Source organism: Chaetodon auriga, chromosome 10 (assembly GCF_051107435.1).
Source record: "Chaetodon auriga isolate fChaAug3 chromosome 10, fChaAug3.hap1, whole genome shotgun sequence".
Lineage (NCBI taxonomy): Eukaryota > Metazoa > Chordata > Actinopteri > Chaetodontiformes > Chaetodontidae > Chaetodon > Chaetodon auriga.
In genome coordinates, this window is record NC_135083.1 from 10,528,477 (window position 1) to 10,550,465 (window position 21,989).

General features: G+C 43.2%; 1 protein-coding gene across 2 annotated transcripts in view; it reads left to right on the forward strand.

Annotated features, from left to right (window-relative positions):
* slc2a4rg (SLC2A4 regulator) overlaps window positions 1-21,048 on the forward strand; it is a 31,996-nt gene extending 10,948 nt beyond the window's left edge. Inside the window, exons 3-9 of one of the 2 annotated variants that reach the window (XM_076740198.1) lie at window positions 9,938-10,038; window positions 12,002-12,240; window positions 14,963-15,063; window positions 16,695-16,968; window positions 18,055-18,195; window positions 19,396-19,520; window positions 20,680-21,048. In XM_076740198.1, coding sequence (XP_076596313.1) covers window positions 9,938-10,038; window positions 12,002-12,240; window positions 14,963-15,063; window positions 16,695-16,968; window positions 18,055-18,195; window positions 19,396-19,520; window positions 20,680-20,791 — 1,093 coding nt within the window. In that variant the 3' untranslated portion in view covers window positions 20,792-21,048. The remainder of the gene's footprint in view (window positions 1-9,937; window positions 10,039-12,001; window positions 12,241-14,962; window positions 15,064-16,694; window positions 16,969-18,054; window positions 18,196-19,395; window positions 19,521-20,679) is intronic. The other variant, XM_076740199.1, reaches the window with a different exon arrangement.
* The last annotated feature ends 941 nt before the right edge of the window (window positions 21,049-21,989 follow it).

Below are 21,989 nucleotides of genomic sequence, written 5' to 3' on the forward strand. Positions count from 1 at the left end.
TCCTGCCAAGTCCTGCATTTATATAACATTCCTAAGTCAGCAATCTTAAGATTTTGCAGTAGTCAGTATTCTGAATCTCTCTGTGTTTTTGGCTATGTGTGTCTGACAGTGAAGAGTCTTGGCTGTAGAGAGGCCTGACTGTTCGGCAGAAAAACACTTCAGTCTCACAAGGCATGACTTTCCCTGGTCCAGGGCTGCTAGCTGTGTCTGGCAAGCTTTCCCATCTGTCTGTTTGTCTGTTCAGGAGCCCTAATCTGGCAGTTGCCCGGCTTTGGCCTTTTTAGAAAATGCACAGTTCTCACAGGGAGAGCAGCCAGTTGCATCCAACCAGTCATTTTCATTCCATTTTGTGAAACTCAGCCGTCACATTTCAACATATTTGTAAACGCTAAAAAAACTAGCAGTCTGGTCCAGAGTCAGGGAGTAATATCCTCTCTGATGTCTCACAGCAGAGCAGCTCTCTGTCTCTCCACAGCTGACTGTAGGTAGATGCTTGGGTTTATCATCATCCCTCCCGTGTTTCCACAATGTACTCTAATTGCTTCCATTCATCTTATTAACTATCCCATTGCTGGCATTGCAGGGTGATAGAGGGACCATTTTCTTTTCCTTATTCCCAATAGCGTCACAGCTTCCTCCTGTAGGATGTTGAAACACTGGTAATTTGTAGAAAGGTGAATGGCTTTTGTAGGCACAGAGCCAGAGGATCCACCGGGAGACGTAAATTTTTAAAGATCTGGTTTATGGCTTTTTTTTGTTAATATTATTTCTTATTTATTTATTTATTAAGTTATTTTTGCTGTCTTTGTCAGCATCCAGCACAGGCTGACAGGGCCAGCGATGGAGTCACTTAAGGATAAGTACAAATAAGTACTTGAGTACAACTTGATTTTTTTTCAGTGACAGTGGCTCCGCCCATCGCCACCTCGCCATGCCAATGATTATGCATTATTTTAAGGATTTGTATTTTTTTTTTTACTAGGCTGTAAACATGTTTATTCCTGCTGTAAAGTTGAGAATTGTAATAGGGAGGTCTATGGGGACTGTCTCCCTTTTTGAGCCAGCCTCAAGTGGCCGTTCGTGGAACTGCAGTTTTATGGCACTTCCTCAATGGCTTCATTTCAGCCTGCTTGAAATGGTTAATACCAAAATGCAAAGCAATAATACCTAGCTTTAATTTGGGAGGAATAAATCTACTGGGAAAGATGTTTAAAATATGAGTGCTGTGTTTTGAAATGCCTCCTAACATTAAACAGAGTTGCTCTTACTGCATAATAAACTCAACAGGACCAACAGGCACACACTGTTTACTACGTTCACTTTTAAATACCTGCTTCAAATTCCTTTTTTTATTCAGTTAAAGTGCATCACTTTAACAACCTGCTCTTGGTTTGGTAAAGAAGTGTAGTAGAAAATGAACATTTAATCTCACCACAGCCTGTGTCTCATGTGCATTAACTGTATTGACTGGTGATAATACAAATACACTCGAGTGTTTTCCGTAAACTGTGGAGACTCAAATGGCATAGTTGAAATGGCCTGATATAAACTAAAGGTTGCAAACTGGATTTATACTGGAGATGTGATCAGCACATTAGACCTTTGAGACACTAAGGTGCTCGATGGACAGATCAGTTTTTGCTTATCGCTTGTGATGGTGATGGGGAAGCTCAGACATCACATATTGAAATTGAAGTATTGGTGCTTTATTCGCACTTGTTTTACCCTCTTTGTTTTTATTCTGCAGTTTTCTTTGCGCATGCAGAGGCATGATAAAACCGACATCCAGCCTTTGAAGTGTCCACTGAAGCCCTATTTGTTTCATTTATTCAGTTGTTCAGATGTTTTCACTGTTTATTCCTACACACTTTACTGCGGCAGAATCATGTGCATTAGAGGGATGGATGAGCACTTGCTTCTCTCTCTCTATTACTACTACACAAGAAAACATAAGTCATGAATATTTGTATTCACTTTTGGCACTTCATGTTTGTTTGTTTGAGAAGATTCAGCTCATCCACATGCCTCATCACACTCCCTCAAAGTGCAGCCATTCTTCCACTAACTGCGCTTTTTCTGTTTTAAGCGCTTTCTTCTTTTGAGCCCACTTTCTCTTTCTAGAAAAAGATACAGATCAGTTTATTTGACTGGCTGAAGTCTTTGTCTGCCTGACGCTACCCTGCAGATATTTGGCGTCATGGGAGTAAGCAGGGCAGAGTGGCTGTGGACCAGCATTGGTTTGCTTTCGCAAAAACACAGGAAACCAGGCAAAGGCCTGCTCTGGCTTGTGATGGCAGAAGGGCAAATCTCAAGAGCAGACGAGAGGGGGAGTGGGAAGTGAAGAATGAGGAACAAAATAAGAGTATGAGTGCTGCAGATAGAGAAACTGACCTCTCTGTTCAGGGCTCCTCGCCGTATTAATCTGTGTTCCAAGTTTCTAGACGTGTTCTGTTTACTTTGGTTTCAGTCGGTCTTCTGTTTAAGCTCCGAATTTTATATCAAAGTCTATGTTGTGACTTCGTCCCCATCTGTTGTTAAAGTCGGAGGGAACAGACTCAGTCGATGACATGCTGATTGAACTTTTCTTACTTGATTCGATCTGGTTTCCCTCAACGTCCACAGAACAAACAGACGGCTCAGTTGTAAAGCTCAGGAGATGACATGTCTTTGTTATTCTGGAGGATCAAAACTTTCATTGTACCCCAGAATGGTTTGGATTATTTAGATGATGAAAATACAATTCAAACGGATGTCAGACAGAATGAATTAATAAAATAAAAACCAACCACCAATTGTGGCTCCCTACATCAACTCATGACTCAAAGATGGCAAGCGTTTTGATAAGGGAGCAGTGATTTCAGACAGAATGGCCTTTCTTGTTTGTCTCCATTAGTAGAAGAGGGGTGAAAAATCTACTCGGGAGAGACTGCCCTGCATCCCTCAGCAACAATGTTGTTATTGAAGGGGACTGACAGAAGTTGTGAGAAGAGTTGCTATAGCTACGAGTTAATCTTGTTGTGTAGCCTGAAGTGACAGCAGGGCAATAAAGCTACCGCTAGTTGCTAGCTGGTTTGCTGAGACGTGTACATTAGGATTGCTGTGTATTAGTATATGTCAAAGTGAAATGCGTTGAATGCTCGATGATTTTATTTGACACATTGCCGTCTGTTTTTAACAGTATTAATTGTGCAACCAATATTTTAAGGATTTAATCTGTTAAAGCAGAAGTAGGAGAAAAGGGGAAGTAAGCTAACAGATGCAACTTATCAAAGACTTGATGAAGGATTTTATGGGGTAAAGCCAGGAGAAGTCTGTGTGCTGTCCATTATCTGATTTATACCACTGAGCATCCCATGTTTAAACTGTGTTTGCCAGCACCAGACAGTGTGAGGCTCAAATTGAAAATGTAATGAGCCTCAATATCCCCATGGATAGCTGTTTCCACAAGATGTTGGCATAGCATGTAGTGCGTCATGATTGACTCCGTCGTCAGCCAGTTAATTTGCTTGTGCTGTCTCAACATTTTCCCTCTGAGATGTTTCAAGCACAGCTGTGATCTTGTAGGGGGGGTATCCATACAGGTTGCTGCACAGGGGACAACCCCTTTCACTGACGTCTAACTTGCAAATTATTTGTTACAGTGTGATATGTTTATATAATCCCGTCTGTTTAGTTTATGACATAGTGTGCATACGTGGGGAGTCAGACAACACAGAGGGAATCATGCCTTTTGCTCCGTGTCTATCTTCTATTATTTTGCCAGAACAAAGCTATTGGTTGTTTGTGCCTGGCCCCAAGGCTACAGATTGCATTCGAGGATCAAGAGACAGACAGAGAGGGCTTTTTGTGCCGGGACTGAATACCCATTACATTCACAGCCCACATTAAAGAGACACGGCGTCTAACAGCCTCTCCCTCTCCAGGGGGTTCAGCACTTGGGAGAACACAAGGGAGAACATGTGTATGGACTGCACCGTAAGGGGTGAATTACGAAGACACTGACACATATTTTTCTATCTGTTTACTGTATTTGTATTCATTGTTTATTTACAACACGTGCTACCTTGTACAAAGATTTTTACAGAAAAGCACAACAAGAAAAATAAGATAAGGTGAGCGATCAGCAGAGAGGCAGGGGATCACAGCTGTAAACGGGGGGCACCAGGCTTGTGTTTTGCTGGGGGCTAGACAATTTGCCGCCAATCACGACCATCTGCCTGCACAGCGACCAAGGAGGTGAAATCGGGAGAGAGAGGAACGGCGGACATTACGTAATACAGTGGAGCCGAGGCGGGATGATGGGGGATGGAGGGGCTGCAGGATGGAGAGCAGTGGGTGTTCTATTTATAGTGGGTATGGATGGGGCAGCTGTCGAGGCTGCGCAGCGGGCGGACAATCATCAACACCAGCCCGATCAGTTCCTGTAGCCTCAGTTGTCACAACGTTGCCTCATTATACAGGATATGCCAGTTTGACTACATCATACCATCCCCTGCACTGTTTTTTACTTTATACGTGGGCACTAATACATCTCATTTTCAAAGCCTTCATTTACATCTTTATCCATGAGTTTTTTTATGCTTTAGGATAACATAAACAGTGCAGGATCAGGATCCCTTGTGTCTAACACAGGCTGAAAATAAAAAGGGGAAAGAGATGCATATCAGAGCATGTGACCAAAAAATGGTTAACAATGCGCTTGTGGTTTTTTTTGCTTCCCGTCACTTTCTCTGTCATCCTCCCTCACATTCTCTCCTTCTGACTGTGCGTGAGGATGAGTGATACGAACATATGTTTTGTGAGTTGAGCAAATGAAAAGCTAGGAAAAAGTCTATCTCATGACATGGAAACATTACTCCTATTTTTGGTGCGCATATCTCTGCCGCTGTGTGCATTTGCATCTGTTTGTGTTCGAGAGAGATAAAAAGAGACACGGACGGAGACAAAAAGCAATCGGCGTCCATGTGCGTTGAATGTGTGTCCTATCACCACTCAAACAGAGTGGTGTTTGAAAGTTGGACTTGTTTCCATGTGTTTGCTTGACAGTGTTTTTCAACTCTTCAACTGCGAAGGTCATACACCAGTCTCAATGCCAATCTGAGGCACATGCAGCTGCTTTGGATATAAAGAAGCCAGGCGCACAGTACGTACAGAGACGCACAAACACACCCCGATGTCCATTTTGAGGATCATGTCGATCACGTGATCGCAATGAATGAGTAAGTGCTATTTAAAGTGACCATCACTGAGGCTGAGAGGGAGATCAGAGCGTATTGTTGGCAATGTACAAACCAGGGAAAATTAGACCCACCATAGTGAACAGCTTTGAAACAGCCTGATATGAAATGGATAAGCCTCGCAGCCAACTGAAAACAATGAGATCTGCTAATACTGCCCAGCCCCTTCCACTCTCTTCCTCTTTGCTCTTGACCTCCTAAAACTGGTTTCTTCCAAGCAGTCTGTGTGACACAGTATTTTTTTCCTGGTAAACAAGATAGACCTCTAGTGTGTTGTCCAGGGCTTAAAGTGATATTGATCTTTTGAGAATCACCTGCTGTACATGTCAACTTGGAAGGCTGCTTTAGAATGTTCGTAGTTTGCTCTGTCACAGATGGCCAAAGCTGTGAGTAAGAGGGGGGTCATGGGAAGTCATGTTCTGGTAAACTGAGTCTTGGCTGTGCCAAACAGGTGGGATACACATGTAGGGAGGGAGGGAGAGTGATTAGATTAGGTTAGGCAGAGAAACCGAGATAAGAAATACACCATAGGAAGTTCAGTACACCACTGATAAACACAGTTTTTTAGCTGTGTGTGCACTGTGCCCCTCTAGTTGCTTTGCAAAGCTGTCGTGTGTGTTTTTGTGGCCATTGGCCTGGACCTGAAGTGGGCTTGTTCTGTGCAATATGCACTATAAACCAGGCAGGTCCTGGGGATATCTGCTGGCCTGGTAACTGGAGCAGAGATGCTGTGTTAAATATAGAGGGAAGGCCCAGTCATCTCCCCGACAACAGCAGAAAGCCCACTACAGTACTGGATGGGGGTGGTGGGTGAGGGGGTGCCAAACGGCAACATGGCAGCATCGTATCACCATTTGCAGTATCAAAGTCCAACCGTCCTCTAAGGCCCTGGTGTGGAAATCTACTGTGTTGGGAATTGTTTTCCATGCGTGTCCAACTAATCAAAAGTTCATCTTGAACGTCATCCCACAAAAATACTCACTGTGAACCTGGACTCATGATTATTACTCGTTATAACATCGGATGAGACGACGTCATCTACAAAGCTTCCCGTATTCATACATTGCACACAACACATAGATACACACGTGCTTTTGCATACGTTATTCTCTCCCTTTCTGCTCTCAGGCTTGTTGTTGCTACTTGTGCCTTGGCTCAAAGCGGTAGTCTCTCTCTTTCCCTCTTTCCCTCTCTGTATGTGCCTGGGCCTGGCTTGTTGACTTTAGCCGGCCCATGTGTTGTGCTGCTGCCAGAGGGGATGATTCCTGGCTCAGCCAAGGCAAGAAACAGTTGAGGGTGGAAGGAGGGTAAGAGGGTGTGTGTGTGAGTGTTGGTGTGAGAGAGTGAGTGTATGGTTTTGTTTGTGCACATTCTGCCAAATGCTCCAACCAGAGGCATCCACATATGCATAGCCTACACACACACACACACACACATATGCAGGTACAGTAAATGGGGCTTAGACTTTCCCAATTCAGGCATAGTATCTGTATCATAAAACACATGTTTGTCAGTGACAGGACTCGTAAATCTGACAGCTCAGAGTATGAATGGTATCACTACACTACATGAAAAACCTCAGCAACCGCACAGTCTGTTTATGTGTCTACACATTCATCTGCATATGTGGGGGAGGACTGTTATGTTTATCATGTCATCATTAAATTTACTGCACTCCATAAATGCACCATGGTTGGACTGAAAGACTCTTGTAAACATCCAAATTTGGGGAGTCAAAAACCAAAAAACCCCAAAGCTCCCATCCCCCGAAACACACATACATATACCATGCACACACACAAGCCAACTTTGTCGACAGCCATCTCTGCTCTCCAATCAAGTCTTTCTGGGCACTAAATAAAGGCATCCCCAGTTTAACTTGCTCCAAAATAAAGCCTCTCCTAAGAAGATGCAGACAGATTTACTGTTGCATCAGGGCAGTCGTCCTCCACTCCCACCGAGTTTAATGGCTCCATCGTCCTTTCACACACAGACGAGAAGTTATAGAGAGAGTAGCAGACCATGTCATTTAGAGTATCTGTAAGCGCTGTGCTCGCCAGAGCAAAGCGATGAATAGGAACGGCGGGGCTGTTATCTGTTCGAGCTGGGTTTGTGATGGCACAATGTGGCAGGCATCTGCTTCTTACTTGGTGTAAACATTGATATCAAAGTCAGTCTGATAGCACCAGTAGATTAGCTTCACTGCTGTCAGCCTGAATAAGAGTCAATCGGCAGTTGGCCCCCAGAGAAAGGGTGCCCAAAACACGACATTAGCGTTGTTTATTACCTAACACATGCACCCACAGACACACAGCAACACTCGCAACAGATGCAATGAAACTGCGGTGGAGTATTATGATTCTGCCGGGAAGCAGAGGAAGGAAAAAGCTCGATGTCAGGAAATCAGAGTGGGTTTTGGGGGTGGGGATATTAATGGGGTCTGGTGTGTGTTGGTATTCCTTGTGAGTGTGTGTGTGCCTGTGTGTGCCTGTGTGTGCCTGTGTGTGTGTGTGTGTGTGTGTGTGTGTGTGTGTGTGTGTGTGTATCAAAGTTTGAATTAGCTCTGGAATTAACTAACAGGCTGTCCCTTTTTTTCTTGTCTGATTCACTAACAGACAGACAGTATACCGCTTTTCCACACCGTACGCAGGCGAAATTGGACTTTACCAGGACTCACATATTGTGGGATTGAAAGCACCGTTTCTTTAACCCTCACAGTCAAGCGGACAGCACGTTGTCCGTGTCGGCGACAAAAAAAAAGAAAAACAGCGCAGAAATGTTATTAAGAAAAAGACAGAGGCCCATAAATCAAAAGCGTGTCCCTGGTTGGCCCTGTTTAGTGCTAATGACTGAAACAGGACACGGCTAATCTTGTTATCTCTTTATCTCTCGTCCAGACTGTGTGTGTGTGTGTGTGTCTGTTTATGCAAGTGTATGTGTGTGTTGTGCATATGTGTGTTGCCCGCCTCTCCTCTGGCTAGGTCTTCGGTTTTAGCTGTCGTGTGGATATTATTCTTTGCATACTGCTATTTTCTCCATGTTGGTATTTTCTAATTACATGCAAGTGTTTTGCCAACTGCCTGCATTGTATTTAGAGCAAACAAATATTCACGCACGCGCACACACACACATGATGTTGAAAAGTAAAACCAGCATCTTTTGTGTGAACATTGCCTTGCAGCGCTCAGACCGTCTCTGAGCGATTCCTTCATATCTGGTACATTCCTCTGCGATCTGTTTGCTCCCCAACCAACACATTCTCATCAGCGTGGGAGCTGAGACACTTTCCAAACTTTTTCTGTCTCTGAAATGTTTCAAAGTTTTGTTGCCACTTCTAAGTTAGTGTGTGTGTTTGAGTGTGTAAGCAGGTGTATGTGCTCTTGCTGATTTACAGTGTAATCTTGTACGTGTTTGTGGACCTCAGAGTGAAGTTTTTTGCTCTGATTATGTGTGTGTGTGTGTGTGTGTGTGTGTGTGTGTGTGTGTGTGTGTGTGTGTGTGCGCACACTGAGACTCAGAGTGGAAGTCTGCCAGGGCTTAGGGCTTGGCTGAGAGAACGCCTCAAACCAGTTTACTCTGGTTGTGTAGTGGAGAAGTCTGGGGGCGGGACAAGGACCTCTTAAAGCTGCAGACCATGTGTATATCTGCCTCTGTCTCTCTTTGTGTATGTGTGTCCTTTTTGTGTTTGTACATCTGTATTAATGTGTGTGTTTATGCAGGGTTTGGACTTGCACGTTCCACACAGCAGATTGCAGCACATAGTGGAGCCATATTCGCCTCATTGTATTGATGCTGACATCTCACTTTTTTTCTGGACTTTACATGAGAATTTGAATCTGTTTACTGTGTGTGTGTGCGCACAAGTGGGTGGGTGAGTTTTTGGCCCGACCTTAAATAATTTTCCCCGCATTTCGCTTTTAAGGACAGGAAGAACGGGGATGAAGAGTGCACGATGAAATAGATTTCACGAATTAAGAGTCTGTGTGAAGCAGAGACGTTCGTGCTTCATTGCAGGATGACAAAAAATGACTGTTGTGCTGGGTCACATTTTTTCCAGAACGCCGGATGCCAAAGCACACTGTTTGGGCTCACTGTGCATGTGTATGCGTTTGTGAATGTGTGTGTATGTACGGTGCTACTTCAAGTGGGCAGTATAAATAAGGTTTAAGCTGAGGGTGGACTGCTCAGCATGGGGTGTACTGAGCAGGAAGGGAGGAACGAGTATCTCTCTCCCTCTCTGCACAAGCTGTGCAGAAACACATCACAAACCCCTTTACTCTAGAGGCTCTCATTATATCCTCATGTACATATACATGCTGCTTATTCACACACACACGAATAGTGTGTTGTTTATGATTTACTGTACGTAGATAATCATGTATGTGTCTGTGCTCTGGCGACTTGTTTTGTCGGATTTGTTCGCTGCATCATCCAAATTTCTCTGAACATCGCTGTTGATATTTTTGGAGACTACAGAGATTTGTAGTTTCCTCTGGGGACAAGGAAAGGCTTTTTCTTCCAAAATGAGTTTCCATTACTCAGTAAAAGTAAACTTTTTTTTTTCCCTTTTGAACAGAGTGTGGCTGAAGTTTGATTTGTTTAGACGTATCCTGGGTTCAAGGCGAAGACACAAGAGCACCGGTGATAATATACACCTGACTTTTTCCTGTGTGGTCAATCTCTATTTGTGTGTTTCACAGGAAGCCCTCAGGTCATGCTGATAAGGAGGTGATGGCCGCCACCGTCCTGACCTCACTGTCCACATCCCCTTTGGTGCTCTACCCTTCCTCTGCACCCACAGGTAACACCACTGCCCCAGCGTCAGCTGCATTCTGCCTTGAACATACCTGCATTGGAAACTACTCCCAACAAATACTGACTCATCCACTGTTTGAAACAAATCAAGGCAGGCTGCAGAGCCCGACTTTGATTCTGGCGCCCATTCCAGCACTGCTCCCCACCAGCTTTCCCTCCCTCTCAGGCCGTGAAAAACAGCAAACTAACAGCAGCTACAGTTAGCAGCAGTTAGCGACCGCTTATGGCTATTGTAGCTGTCATGCGTCACAGACCTGTATGAGTGCAGCCTCCATGAGAATGCAACCGGCAAGGCTTTCATTGTACAGCCTGGTCATCTGATTAGCATTCAGTCTGTAAGGAACAAACAACTCAAAACAGACAAGAACTATGACTAACCACTTGGTCGACTAAGATTCTTCTCAACTACCGGTTTGGTCGACTGTTAGACGGCAGCCCTCGATGTTAGTTTACCCTGACACAATATTCTCTGTATCTGTATTCATCTGATGGAATCCAGTCTTATCGTATTAGCACTGTTCCCTTATATTTGTATACACGCATACTTAACAAAGCCCAGCCCTTACTGCCAACTGTTCAGCCTTGACTCTATCACTGCAGCTGATTTTGCTGTTTCCAGTATTAGTGTGGTTGCCATCACCATGCCAACCCTGCCAGACGATCAAAGTCCAGTTGGCTTTTTTTGTTGTTGTTTTTAAGCGCAGCATTAAACCAAGACTACCATTTTTGTTCTCAGCAAGGCAACATGTAGCAATCGATATCAGCTGACACTGCTGTGCCAGTTGGGATAACAAGAAATAAATCAATAGCAGCGTCAGTTTTGATTGTACAGTTCAGCAGTAGATCAGTAGATCTTGTCAGATGATGCTTTGGGTTTGGGAGGAGCTAAGCTCGAGTGTTGCACAGAGGGGATGGTGGTTGATGGCTTTGATTTATTACAGTCTGGTCAAGCCTCATTAAAGCGTCAGCGCGTGCGTTCAAGTTAGGAGTTTGGGTAGATGCTCCATTATGTAGCCCAACTCTCTGCACCACTCACTCCTCATCTTCCCCGACACTTCATATAATGCTGGCACGACTCTTAAAATCATCAGTCGTTTTGTGTGAGTTATGTAGCTTGACTTTAGTTGTTCTTGACTAGTTGTTTTTGGGATGTAGACTATTTCCCTATATTGTATATTTAGTTGAAATAGGATGGTCCCTGCTGTGGGTCTTTGTGTCCTGCAGTGACACATGGGCCTGAGTAATATAATACAGTAATCCTTATACACAAATACTGTATAGTATGTTACATATTCATATGAATTGGGATTCAGCTCCTTACATTTCTATAGGATATAGTTATCGGTGGATATAAGTTAATCCCCAACATGCATGATAATAATCTTTGCTCTATGCTGGGGTTTAGGTTTAGTTGTTTACTATGTTTTGCCACAGTGAAAGTCAGATCAAGCTAGAGTTGTTATGCTTGTCTTATAGGTTAAGTATTATTGGATTGGCCAAAAGGCCAAAGTGTATAGAAAGGTTTTTGGGCCAAGACTTAGAAAAATATTATAGTACCTTGTCCAGGAAATTAAAGCCGGGTTGGGCTTAATGGGCAGAGTTCAGTATAGCTAAATGAAAAATGTTAGGACGGGAAAGTATCTTACTAAAGATATTAACAATATTAGAATTTATGCATCAAGCAGGCTGTTATGGTTTAGGGCTTTTGAGAGATTTTGCATTTTCATTTCCATTACAGAGTGAGGATTTGGGTCAGGATGGTTCTGCATACAGCCTTAACACTATGCTGCCAATATTGTTTTATTTCAGGCCTTTTAAAGTAGTGCACACTTACACTCATGTTCACATTTGGCTGTCTTTCCTCCTGTGATCAGATATGAAACAGTCTTCTTTTTAGCCATGTACTGCCATTAACTTGACTTTAACTATGTGTATTCTTTAAACTGCAGTCCCAGAGCCAGCCAACAGGGCTTGGAAAGAGGTGCTGTCAGCCAGCTACAGCAGTTCCACCAGTGGCAACTGGAGCTGGGATGCCAGCGACCAATCAGTGCCCTCCACACCGTCCCCGCCTCTTTCCAACGATACCAACAAGAACTTCCTGCTCTCATCCCAGGGCGATGATGTCAGCGAGGATGTTACAGAGAGCTCGCACTTCATGTTTGAGGACCCCATACCTCGGAAGCGAAAGGTAATGGTGGATGATCATCTCCTGCTGCAGGATGTAGAATAAAGGAGTTCACAGGGAATTTTGCAGTGCAACCAATATATTTGAGCGGGGGGGAGGGGACATTTTTCCTGTCAAGGGCCATTTCAGTTTTCATAACATCCTTCGGGGGCCAAACTAAATTATTGAACACATGTATCGCACTAACCTGTAAGATGGCTGGAACCGCCTCTCTTTGGCGAGGCGTCTGATGTCAGATGGTAGTGACGATGATGCTACTTGCTGCAGTTTTCCTTGTGTGGGTCAGTCAGTCTTGAGCAGGACTGAGTCTTTGTAAGAGTTTTGAAAAGAGCTGCTCTCAGTCGGATGTTGATGTTTTGTACCTTGGTGATGTGGTGTTGTAGGTTGTCAGGCGCGTCAGCTGGCTCCACATTAAATGTTGTAGCAACTATGTTAAATTCCTTTAGTTTACTTTTCATGTCCTGAAACCTCTCTCCAAAGGCCTGAAGGCGTTTTGCGCACTCACTCAGTCACTTCAGATGTCATAGCAGGCTTTTGTTGTTATCCCAGTAATTGCTTTTTTGTAGTTATGAATTGACCTTTGGGCCGGATCAAACAGTCTCGCATACGGCCCGGAGGCCGGAGGTTCCCCTCCCCTGTGTTAGAGAATATAAGCAGTTTACACATTTTCTGCATGTAATATCCTGTGGGACCATGCAGTTTAAAAGCCTCTGACATAAGGCCTGTCACTTTCTGCTTGTCTGGATGATGCATTATGTCCTCTCTTTCACTTCTCTCCCTCCTTCCCCCCCCTTTTTTTAATGACACAAATACCAGATAGTCTAAGTGTTTTCACTGTCAAGAAGCTTTGCATCCCTTTTTCAGTCTTTTCAGTGGGAGGGAGTGAAGGAGATGACCAGCAGGAAGTAACAAAAGGTTCAAGGGATGCACAAAAACAAGGACAGTCCAACGTAGAGGGAGCATAAGAGGAGAAACTAATCATAATATTTCCTCTAGCCATACAGTGACAGTGGAGAGCTCATATACTGCACAATACGTGGGTGTTTGCAATTCAACCTCCTCGGAGTGGAGCACCGGTGAAGACTGCTGAGCTGCCGAGTATATAAAACCATAAAGACTCCAAGGACGACGCTGCAGAGACCCATGCCATACCATAGATAAGCAGACAGGAAATTAAGTAGGATGACACTGGGAGGAATATAGACACACAATCTGTGCGGAAGAGGGCTAAAATACGAGCTCACGCGCTCGCTAGCTTTGTGTTGCAATATATCAGATGCCAACCCCAGAGGTCTAAACCTTCCATGAGCAGCTGCCTCTTTGATTGTAGGGCTGTTTGATTTTGCGCAGGCAGTGGGTTAAGACGATTATTAAACATGGCAATCACTGGTCTTACTGTAGCAGTGTTAAGATGCAAGAAAAACGCTTAGGGAATTAAGTGATTTGTGATTGTTTGTGGGATTAAAGACTAGCTTTGCTGTGTCATTTTTATTAAGACGGTTATTTTAAACAGCAGGGTAGGGAACGTGCATATAGCCAGCACCGCCTAAGCAGTTTAATGGCTAGTTGTTGTCAAATAGAGTGAAAGGAAGAGACTGTCGGTGAGAAATCATCCAGAGGAATAGTAGTCCAACAGAGAGTTAACACAACCATTGACAAAAATCTGTTCTACTCTCACTTCTCAGTCCGCCTTTCCTGCATCTTACCTCCCTCCCTCCCTCCCATCTTCTCTCACCATTCTTTCTCCAGAGGCTGTTGAAAAGGTATCAAGAGTACACACCCACTGTCTTTCATTAGCAGTGATGCAGGCCCCTGCCTGCTCATGGGACAGCTGCCAGGCCCTGATAGGTGAAAGAGAAAATGAACTGAAATAAAAACACCCACTCCATCTATCCAGTTATTGTGGATCTCATATAAAATCGGATTTGGGGACGATCAGATATGACTAGCATTTGCAAAAGTTTCATTTGATGATGAAAGGTTAAAAAGAGGTCAGTGTGGTTTTCACAGGTGTGCTTGTGTACTTGTCTGTGGGGAAGTGACTGTTCATGTCTTGAATGACATGTTAAGCAGTAAGGGCACACACAGCCTGCACAGTAACACCAAACTATTTCTGGTAAGATGAATCAAAATAGTGCATTTATTCTGCTCATCAGTCTGTCAGTGAACATGAAAGTACTGTGATGTAGACAGAGAAAGGCACCTTTTGATTGTCCTTTCTCTTTCCCTGTCTTTTTTCTGTCTCTATTTCTCTTTACTCTGTATGAGTCTGAACTTGTCACATATCGGGTTTCTATTTTTTTTAAGCTCAGTGCTCTAATCGCTCTCTAATGAGGTGTAGTGTTTGGCCCCTTGCAGACTGGTTCTCAGTCCCCCACCAAGGCCTTTCTATTGAGGCTGCCACTGAGATGCCCACAGAGGAACATGGCAATGCATAAAGCTCTTTCCCATCAAATACTTATCACTGTTCTGTAGATAATATGTTCACTTTTATTACTGTGTCTTACCATTATGTGGAAAATTACTCACAACCCAAGGGCTTTGAATGAAGGATAAAACATCTAAACCAAAGATAGAAGCAATGACATAAAATGCACGAATATCAACGACCGTATCCTCCCATCTGACTGTAAGACGCTGTGTTGTACTCATAGTGACACTTGTAATTTGTCCAAATCAGCAGTCTACTGACTCACGGTGGTTTTGTGGTGAACGCCTCTTTCAGAACTCCATGAAGGTGATGTTCAAGTGCTTGTGGAAGAACTGTGAAAAGGTCCTCAGCACCTCCTCAGGGATCCAGCGACACATCCGCACCGTCCACCTGGGGTGAGTGTGCCTGCCGTCACTCAAAGCCAAGCTCACAGCACTCAGGGATTATTGAACAACTATTAGTTCTGTTCTCCACATCTCTCATATAAGTGCTGCTATTAAAATCAATATATTTTCGGCTCATCCCCTTCGCCCTTTCCTTAAATAAAAGTCTCACATGCTGCTTAGCCGTATGTGTTATGCATCCAGCCACAGTTTTTTGTCTGAGCTGAACCCCAACACACACCCACACACACATGCACTGCCACCAGGCAGTTTGATAATCTGTATGAGTCACATAGATGATCTTCATTGTGACACTGACAGTGTTTAAAAGTTTTTCATTTTTCGTTTTTTTAATTCAGAATCAGTTATGTAAATGTGGACACTCGCACTGACGCTGTCTATTTGTTTCATAAAGCTGCAGGCTTTGTTTTTCACTTTAATCAAGACCTTCACTGTGTAGGTGTTGCTGAAGTACTCATCTGCAGCTTCAGACTAGTAATGTCAAACTCTGTGATTGAAATAATGTGGTAAGACAAGAATAGTGACACACATCAGACTTGTTATAGCTGGATGCTGTCCAACTGCCTGCCTTTATACCTGAGTATACCAATGTGCCTTGTGCTTCCATTGTCCAAAAAAGAAGAATGGAACTATTAACATTTCTCAGTCCTGACCAGTACTGTATATATATATTTGTGTCACAGCGCTTGACTGAAGATTTGAGTGGGGTTTTAATGTGAGAGTCCTACTGTTAGTCCACGCTTTAGTTTAAAGTCATAAAGTTTTTGAGGAAAGAGGCAACTGTCCTCACATTTGTTGTCATTTCATCACCAGCCTGTTTGTTTGAGGTCCTCTGCGGCACACTGGCTTTTACTGCCCCCTGCTGCTGGGAAGAGTAACCACTCCCTGCACTCTTTTTGTTTGTTTGTGGGAATCAGTGGCACTTAAGCAGAATAGATCATCACAGACAATGACACCGGCGTCTTCCATGACCTAAATGTTTCTGAATGTTTAGAAAACCTGTTCATTGTTCTGTGCAAATCAGAAATGTGCAGAAGTTGTCGGTGCATCTTCAGTAAAATGGAAACTTTATTATTTAGTTTTTGCAGAACAAAACAAAACATCCACAAATGAATATTATACATCATAAATGATGTGAAATGGAATAAACATTGTTCTCCTTTTTTATGTGCAAATGTGAGAAATGTCAGTGTCAAACAGCACAAAATAATGCACTAGATGACAATGGAAATGTATCGCAGGCCTATTGACCAATGTCAAGCACATGCAACAGTCTTTCAGAATCATTTCAGATACATAGCATAAAGCATTTCCTGGCACCTAAACAAATGGGAAAACCTGATGTTCTTAATATACCTGTGCTGCCCAGGTAAACATGTGATCTGTATTGAAGATAGAGTTGCCTGTAATGCTGTATGCCGTTTATCAATAAGGCTGCTATCGTAAGAGTAATTAGCAAGTACAAGATGAGGAGAACTGCATTATAGAATTATTAACATTAGCTGCTTGACCCAAAGTTTAAGAAGTCCAGTGCTGTTGATCTTCAATTCAAAGCTGAAACTGAAATTAAAATAACCTTAATTCAGGAGAGTTTCAAAGTCGTTGCTGTTCCTCCCCTGCAGCCGAAACTGCGACTCGGACTACAGCGATGGAGAGGAAGACTTTTACTACTCAGAGATTGAGGTCAACATGGACAGCCTAACAGAGGGCTTGTCCAGCCTCACACCCACTTCCCCCACCACGGCCGGTCCTCCGCCCGTCTTCCCTCCACCGCTCACCGACGTCCCTCACTCTGAACACATCAGTATGAATGGTTCGCAGAGCCACGCCCCGACACTGCTCAGTCAATCAGCTCCCTCCACGCTCTGCCACATCCGCACTGACCACGCCTACCAGGTAATTCACTTTAAACACACAATACTGAATTTAATCTCTCACAAATTGATGCCACTGAAAACGAGGCAACACACTGAGCAGTCGGCGTGTTTCCAAGCCACAAAGTTTCAGATTTCTATCATATGGAATATGCAGAGGCAGTTTTTAAGATCAGTGTGGGAAAAAAAAACGCTCTGAGGTCAGTTTGAATTACTTAACTCCTACATCAGTGTGGGAGTATGTATCAGGAGAGGAAGGAGAAAAAAAACTTTCTTGCAAATATTAACATAAGGTCACATGAAGAATGAGATCTGAATATTTTTTAAGTCAAAAAGTTTCAGCCATGAGATTTAATTATGCTTAAACTCCTCCTTGCAACACTTAATTTGAACTGCTTTGTAGCAACTTTGGGTATCCATGCCCCCTCCCTCCTCTTCCCCTCGTCCTTCCTTCCTCTTCCTCCCCTTGTCCTTCTTCTTCTTTTTTTTCCCTCTAACTGCAAATTCATGTGCACTCCTCACTTACATGCCCTCAGAGGTAAAAATGAAATGGTTTCAGCTGGAAGAACACATTCGGTTAAAGTATAAATCTTTAAAATATTCAATATTGAATTCGGTCCTTCGCAATGGTTCGAGGTTGTATTGAGCTTTCAGTTGCCATGACAACACAAAATGCACATAAAAATAGACTTACATTATGCATATGCAGCGAACAATGACCACTTCTCATGTTTCATTTTCCCTGTATTGCACTGTACGCATCCCCTGTCTGTCATGCTCACGCTGTCTGTTTCGTGCTGCGCTCTTCTTCCTACAAGCACCTGCCAGTGTTGTTTAACGACAATCCTGAAACTCACACACTCACTGTCACAGTTTGCGTTTATGTAAAATACACAATGGTTGTGGTAGGCAGTTGCGGTTGTCTTGATGCATGATCAGAGCTGATATGAAGGCACATTTCGGATGCAGAAGTGGAGAAATGCCTTCCTTATATGATCTTTTTTCTCTCTACTATCCTCCTGTCTTTTTCTGTCTGCACTTTCCCTGTCCCCTCTCCTTGCTGTTGTGTCCTCTCCTGGCTATCACGGGGTGGTTGTCCATGTTCCAGGCCACTGCTCCAGTGAGTATCCCAGTGGGTCCTGAGCTGGCTGGGATGGGCAGTGGTAATGGAACCGGGCCTGGAATTGGGACTGGGAATGGCATCAGTGTATCGTGGCAGTCCCCTCCTGTCATTTTCAAAGGCGTCCCGGTGAGTGAGGCTATGTCTCACGCCTTTTTATCTTAATCGTAACTCCTCTCCTGCCTTGTAATTTTTGCCTGCTGTTTCCTTTTTTTTAAGCTTTTTGTCGCTCTGGTTTTCTACTCTCCCTGCTTCTTAATACCATCCTCTTCAGGCTTTCAATAGTACGATTCCATCCAAAGATGCTGTTCAAAGTGCTTCACACACAATTTAGATGAGAACGTATAAAACGTGCATGCAGGTGCAGCAGTAAGTATGTTACCAGCATTATAATATTTCTGTCTCATCACTGATTATGTAAGATTTATGCAATTAAATAGAAATTAAAATAGTCAAGTAAAAGATTTGGATTAAAGGCAATCAAACTACAACAAGAATGCAGGTAAAAGATTTAAAATGTACTCTCTTATGTCCTCAGAGCCTCTAGTAGGCTGTTTCAAAGGCAGGGGCCATATTTGCTGAAGGCAGCATTGCCATGAATCAGAGTCTTGGCTCATGGGACAGCCAGGAGACAGCCGGAGGACCTGAGGGATCGAGGGGGCACATGTTGTATCTTAAAAGCACATCAGACGTCCTCGGGCACAGAACTGTTTAAAGATTTACAAACCAATAAAAGGATCTTAAAATCAATAATAAAACTGACAGGCAACCACTGCAGCCAGGGACACAAAATGTAATGTGAGCTTTCCTGTTTGTAGATAAAACATGTACGGATGAATTTTACATGAAATGATTGGGGGGCAGCAGACCAGAAATGATTACATCAAGATAATGCAGCTAGCGATTGATGAAGTTGCAGATTCTCAACACTGGCCTTCGCGATATGAGCAGCTCCACTGAATGAACGTCCATTTGTTTGTGCCTCTCGTTCCACCAGTACCGCAAAAACAGGCGAAGAGAATTACAAGGTCAGGAAAGCGCTGGATGTTAGGCCTCAAAAATGGGACTCCTTGTTTTCATGTTGGTTACAGCCATAATGACTGGAACTGCTCATATTTGGTGGTGGGTGCTGGAGATAATAGACAATGACACTGTATGATAACACAGTTGTGTGTACTAGTAATATTGTAATGTTTTATACTTTATTCTTACAGGACCAGAATTAAGGTCTCTCTGTGTATTTGTCGTTATCATGTAGAATGGAGTTGAGCTACGCTGGATCAGCATTGTATTGATCAGTACCCTTATAATGTCTTTGCACTTTTTCAGGGGCCTGTGACTCATGTTCGGACAGTTAGCGTCGGTGAAAAGCGGCAGCCGGCAGCCAGCACACACACCACTGTTAAGAACCATGCTTTAATAACGCCAGCTCCTAAATCAACACCAGGAACCAGGTATGCAGCAGCGAGCGTGTCTCTGTATGATTGTGTTTAGGAGTGTTAAACGATGGGGCTAATTTTGCTTCAATTTTCTCTCGTTATTCACAATTACAGGACTGGGTTTAAGATAAAAAACATTTAATCGTGCTTTCTTTGTTCTTTCATCTTCTTCTGTCCCCCGTATCACATTCGCTTGAAATGAACTGCTTTGCCTTTGTGACTATGGTGGTAGTTTGAGTGCAAATTAGAAACATTTGCTGCAGTGAATCAGGAGTGGTCAAGGGCTGAAGCACGCTTAATTGAAGTCATTTTTCAAACAAAAATACCAAACATGCACTGGTTCCAGCTTCTCAAATGTGAAGAATTTGCTAGTTTTCTTGTTTTTATATGATGGTCAACAGAATATCTTTACATTTTAGACTATTGGTTGTACAAAAGAATTCATTTCTAGATGTCACTTTGGGCTCTTGGAACTTTTAAGCGGCATTTTTCACCACCAGTATTCTCTAATCAGTAATGAAATGATCATTAGTTAAAGTGGCCATGTGTTCAAACTAGTAAGAGGCCATCAGTTGCTGTGATAGTAGAAATGTGCAGGTTTTATTCCCTATTTATGAGTTTTTCACATTTCTAATACATTTATACTGCAAAAAAGGAATCAATGAAACAGCAGGTAATCCAGTGATGCAGATCGGTTGCATTATGAGTAGAAATTATCCCAACCCTGTAATTTTTTTCAGAGAGTAATGATCAAATGTTATTACATTTCTGGCTGTGTGTTACAGTTTATTGTTGATGGAGAGTAAACTGAGGACATAGAGACACTTATGTCGTCATGCTAATGTTGAAATTTGGTTAAATAGCAGGAGCGAGGCACAGTAAGGACACTGCGCACCTCTTCGTGGTGCTGAGATATATCACATCAGATATTAGATCATAGAAAAAAGGCAAAACAATTGCAGTCCATGGACCTCTTCAAAGAGGGCTTCCCTGTTTTGAATGACGTTTATGTTGACCCAAAGGAAAGATGTGTGTGTGTGCGTGTGTGTTTGCATGCATGTACGCATTTATGTGCCTTTGAGATCACTGCACATGCATGTGTGTCTTTATGCCCGTGTGGGCGTCTTGATGTCTGTGTGCATGTCCTTATGCTGTCACATCTGCTGTTACCAAGGAAACCCCGTGGGGAGGCGAAGAAGTGCCGAAAGGTGTACGGCATGGAGAAGAGAGACATGTGGTGCACAGCCTGTCGCTGGAAAAAAGCCTGTCAGAGATTCACCGACTAATCCGGTCCCCTTCCCGCGTGCGTGAGATGAGCTCTTCCTTGCTCGGAGCGACAGCTAGGTGGACTTTTCCACTGAAGAGACGGGGGGGGAAGGTTTCTTCACGACGAAGCTCTCAGTGCTGCTTCCTCCAGCCCAGCAGGGGGATCACCTTCTCTCGTTTCCGTTTCCAAATACAAAGAGAAAATAAAACTGGTGGGTAAAAACAAACAAAAAAAAATAATAAAACAAAACAAAAAAATCACCAAGAAAAAAAAGAACTTTCTGCAGGCATGGAGACCTTTTCTAAGACTGAAACATTTTCACTCTGTTGACAAATGAGGAAAAACAAACCATTTAAATTGGATTCTGAACCTTTTGTTTTTCACTCGCCATTTTTCATGGCCTCAACTCAAGGCAACGTTTGAAGACTGCAGATAAGCTTTTTGGTATACGCTGTCGTTCAGTATAGGATCATCATGTAATCTACTGTTTATGGGGTGGATCATGACTCTTTTTGGAAGTTCAAGGGTTAACGCCCGATTTGCTCAGTAAGACCTCTGTAGCATATCCTTTTTTTTCATTGTCACTGTTTAAAAGATTTCAAACCAACCAAAGGCAAAAAAAAAAAAAAAAAGAAAAAAAAAAAGCCTGTTCACTTAATCCTGAATCCAGCATTACTGTCGTCTGCAGCCTTACTGGATACTGACTGTATGTTTCAATGCATATTGTTCAGTATCTGCTACCTGTTCATTAAACAAATCCAGCTATACTTCATGTAATTTTGCAAAGATGCACAAAACCCTCACACCAAGTGGTACAAAAAGTTTCCCCTTGACTTTCCAAATTATTTTTGAAAGATGTACACAATATATGAAATACCTTTCCCCCTCTTCTGTATTCTTGTACCCTAGAGATATGCACCTTGAAGAATTGGGTCGCCTTTTAGAGTATCACTGTAACCACAGCGTTCGTCTGAGAGAGTGGATCTGATTCTCATATAGATTTTATTTTCAGCGGTGACTTGCTGAAGCAACTCGCAGTTGCACTGTGCAATCAGCAGAATTTCTTGCTCCGTGGTTGTCATCGTTGATACGGCCAAATGAGGCAGAAAGGCTCCGTTTTTTTCCTCGATGTTCTGCCCTTTGAAACGTTAGCTTACAGTACGACTGAGGTCGTTCGTGTACGTAGGTGACTCAACAATCACTGCCTGATGAGTCAG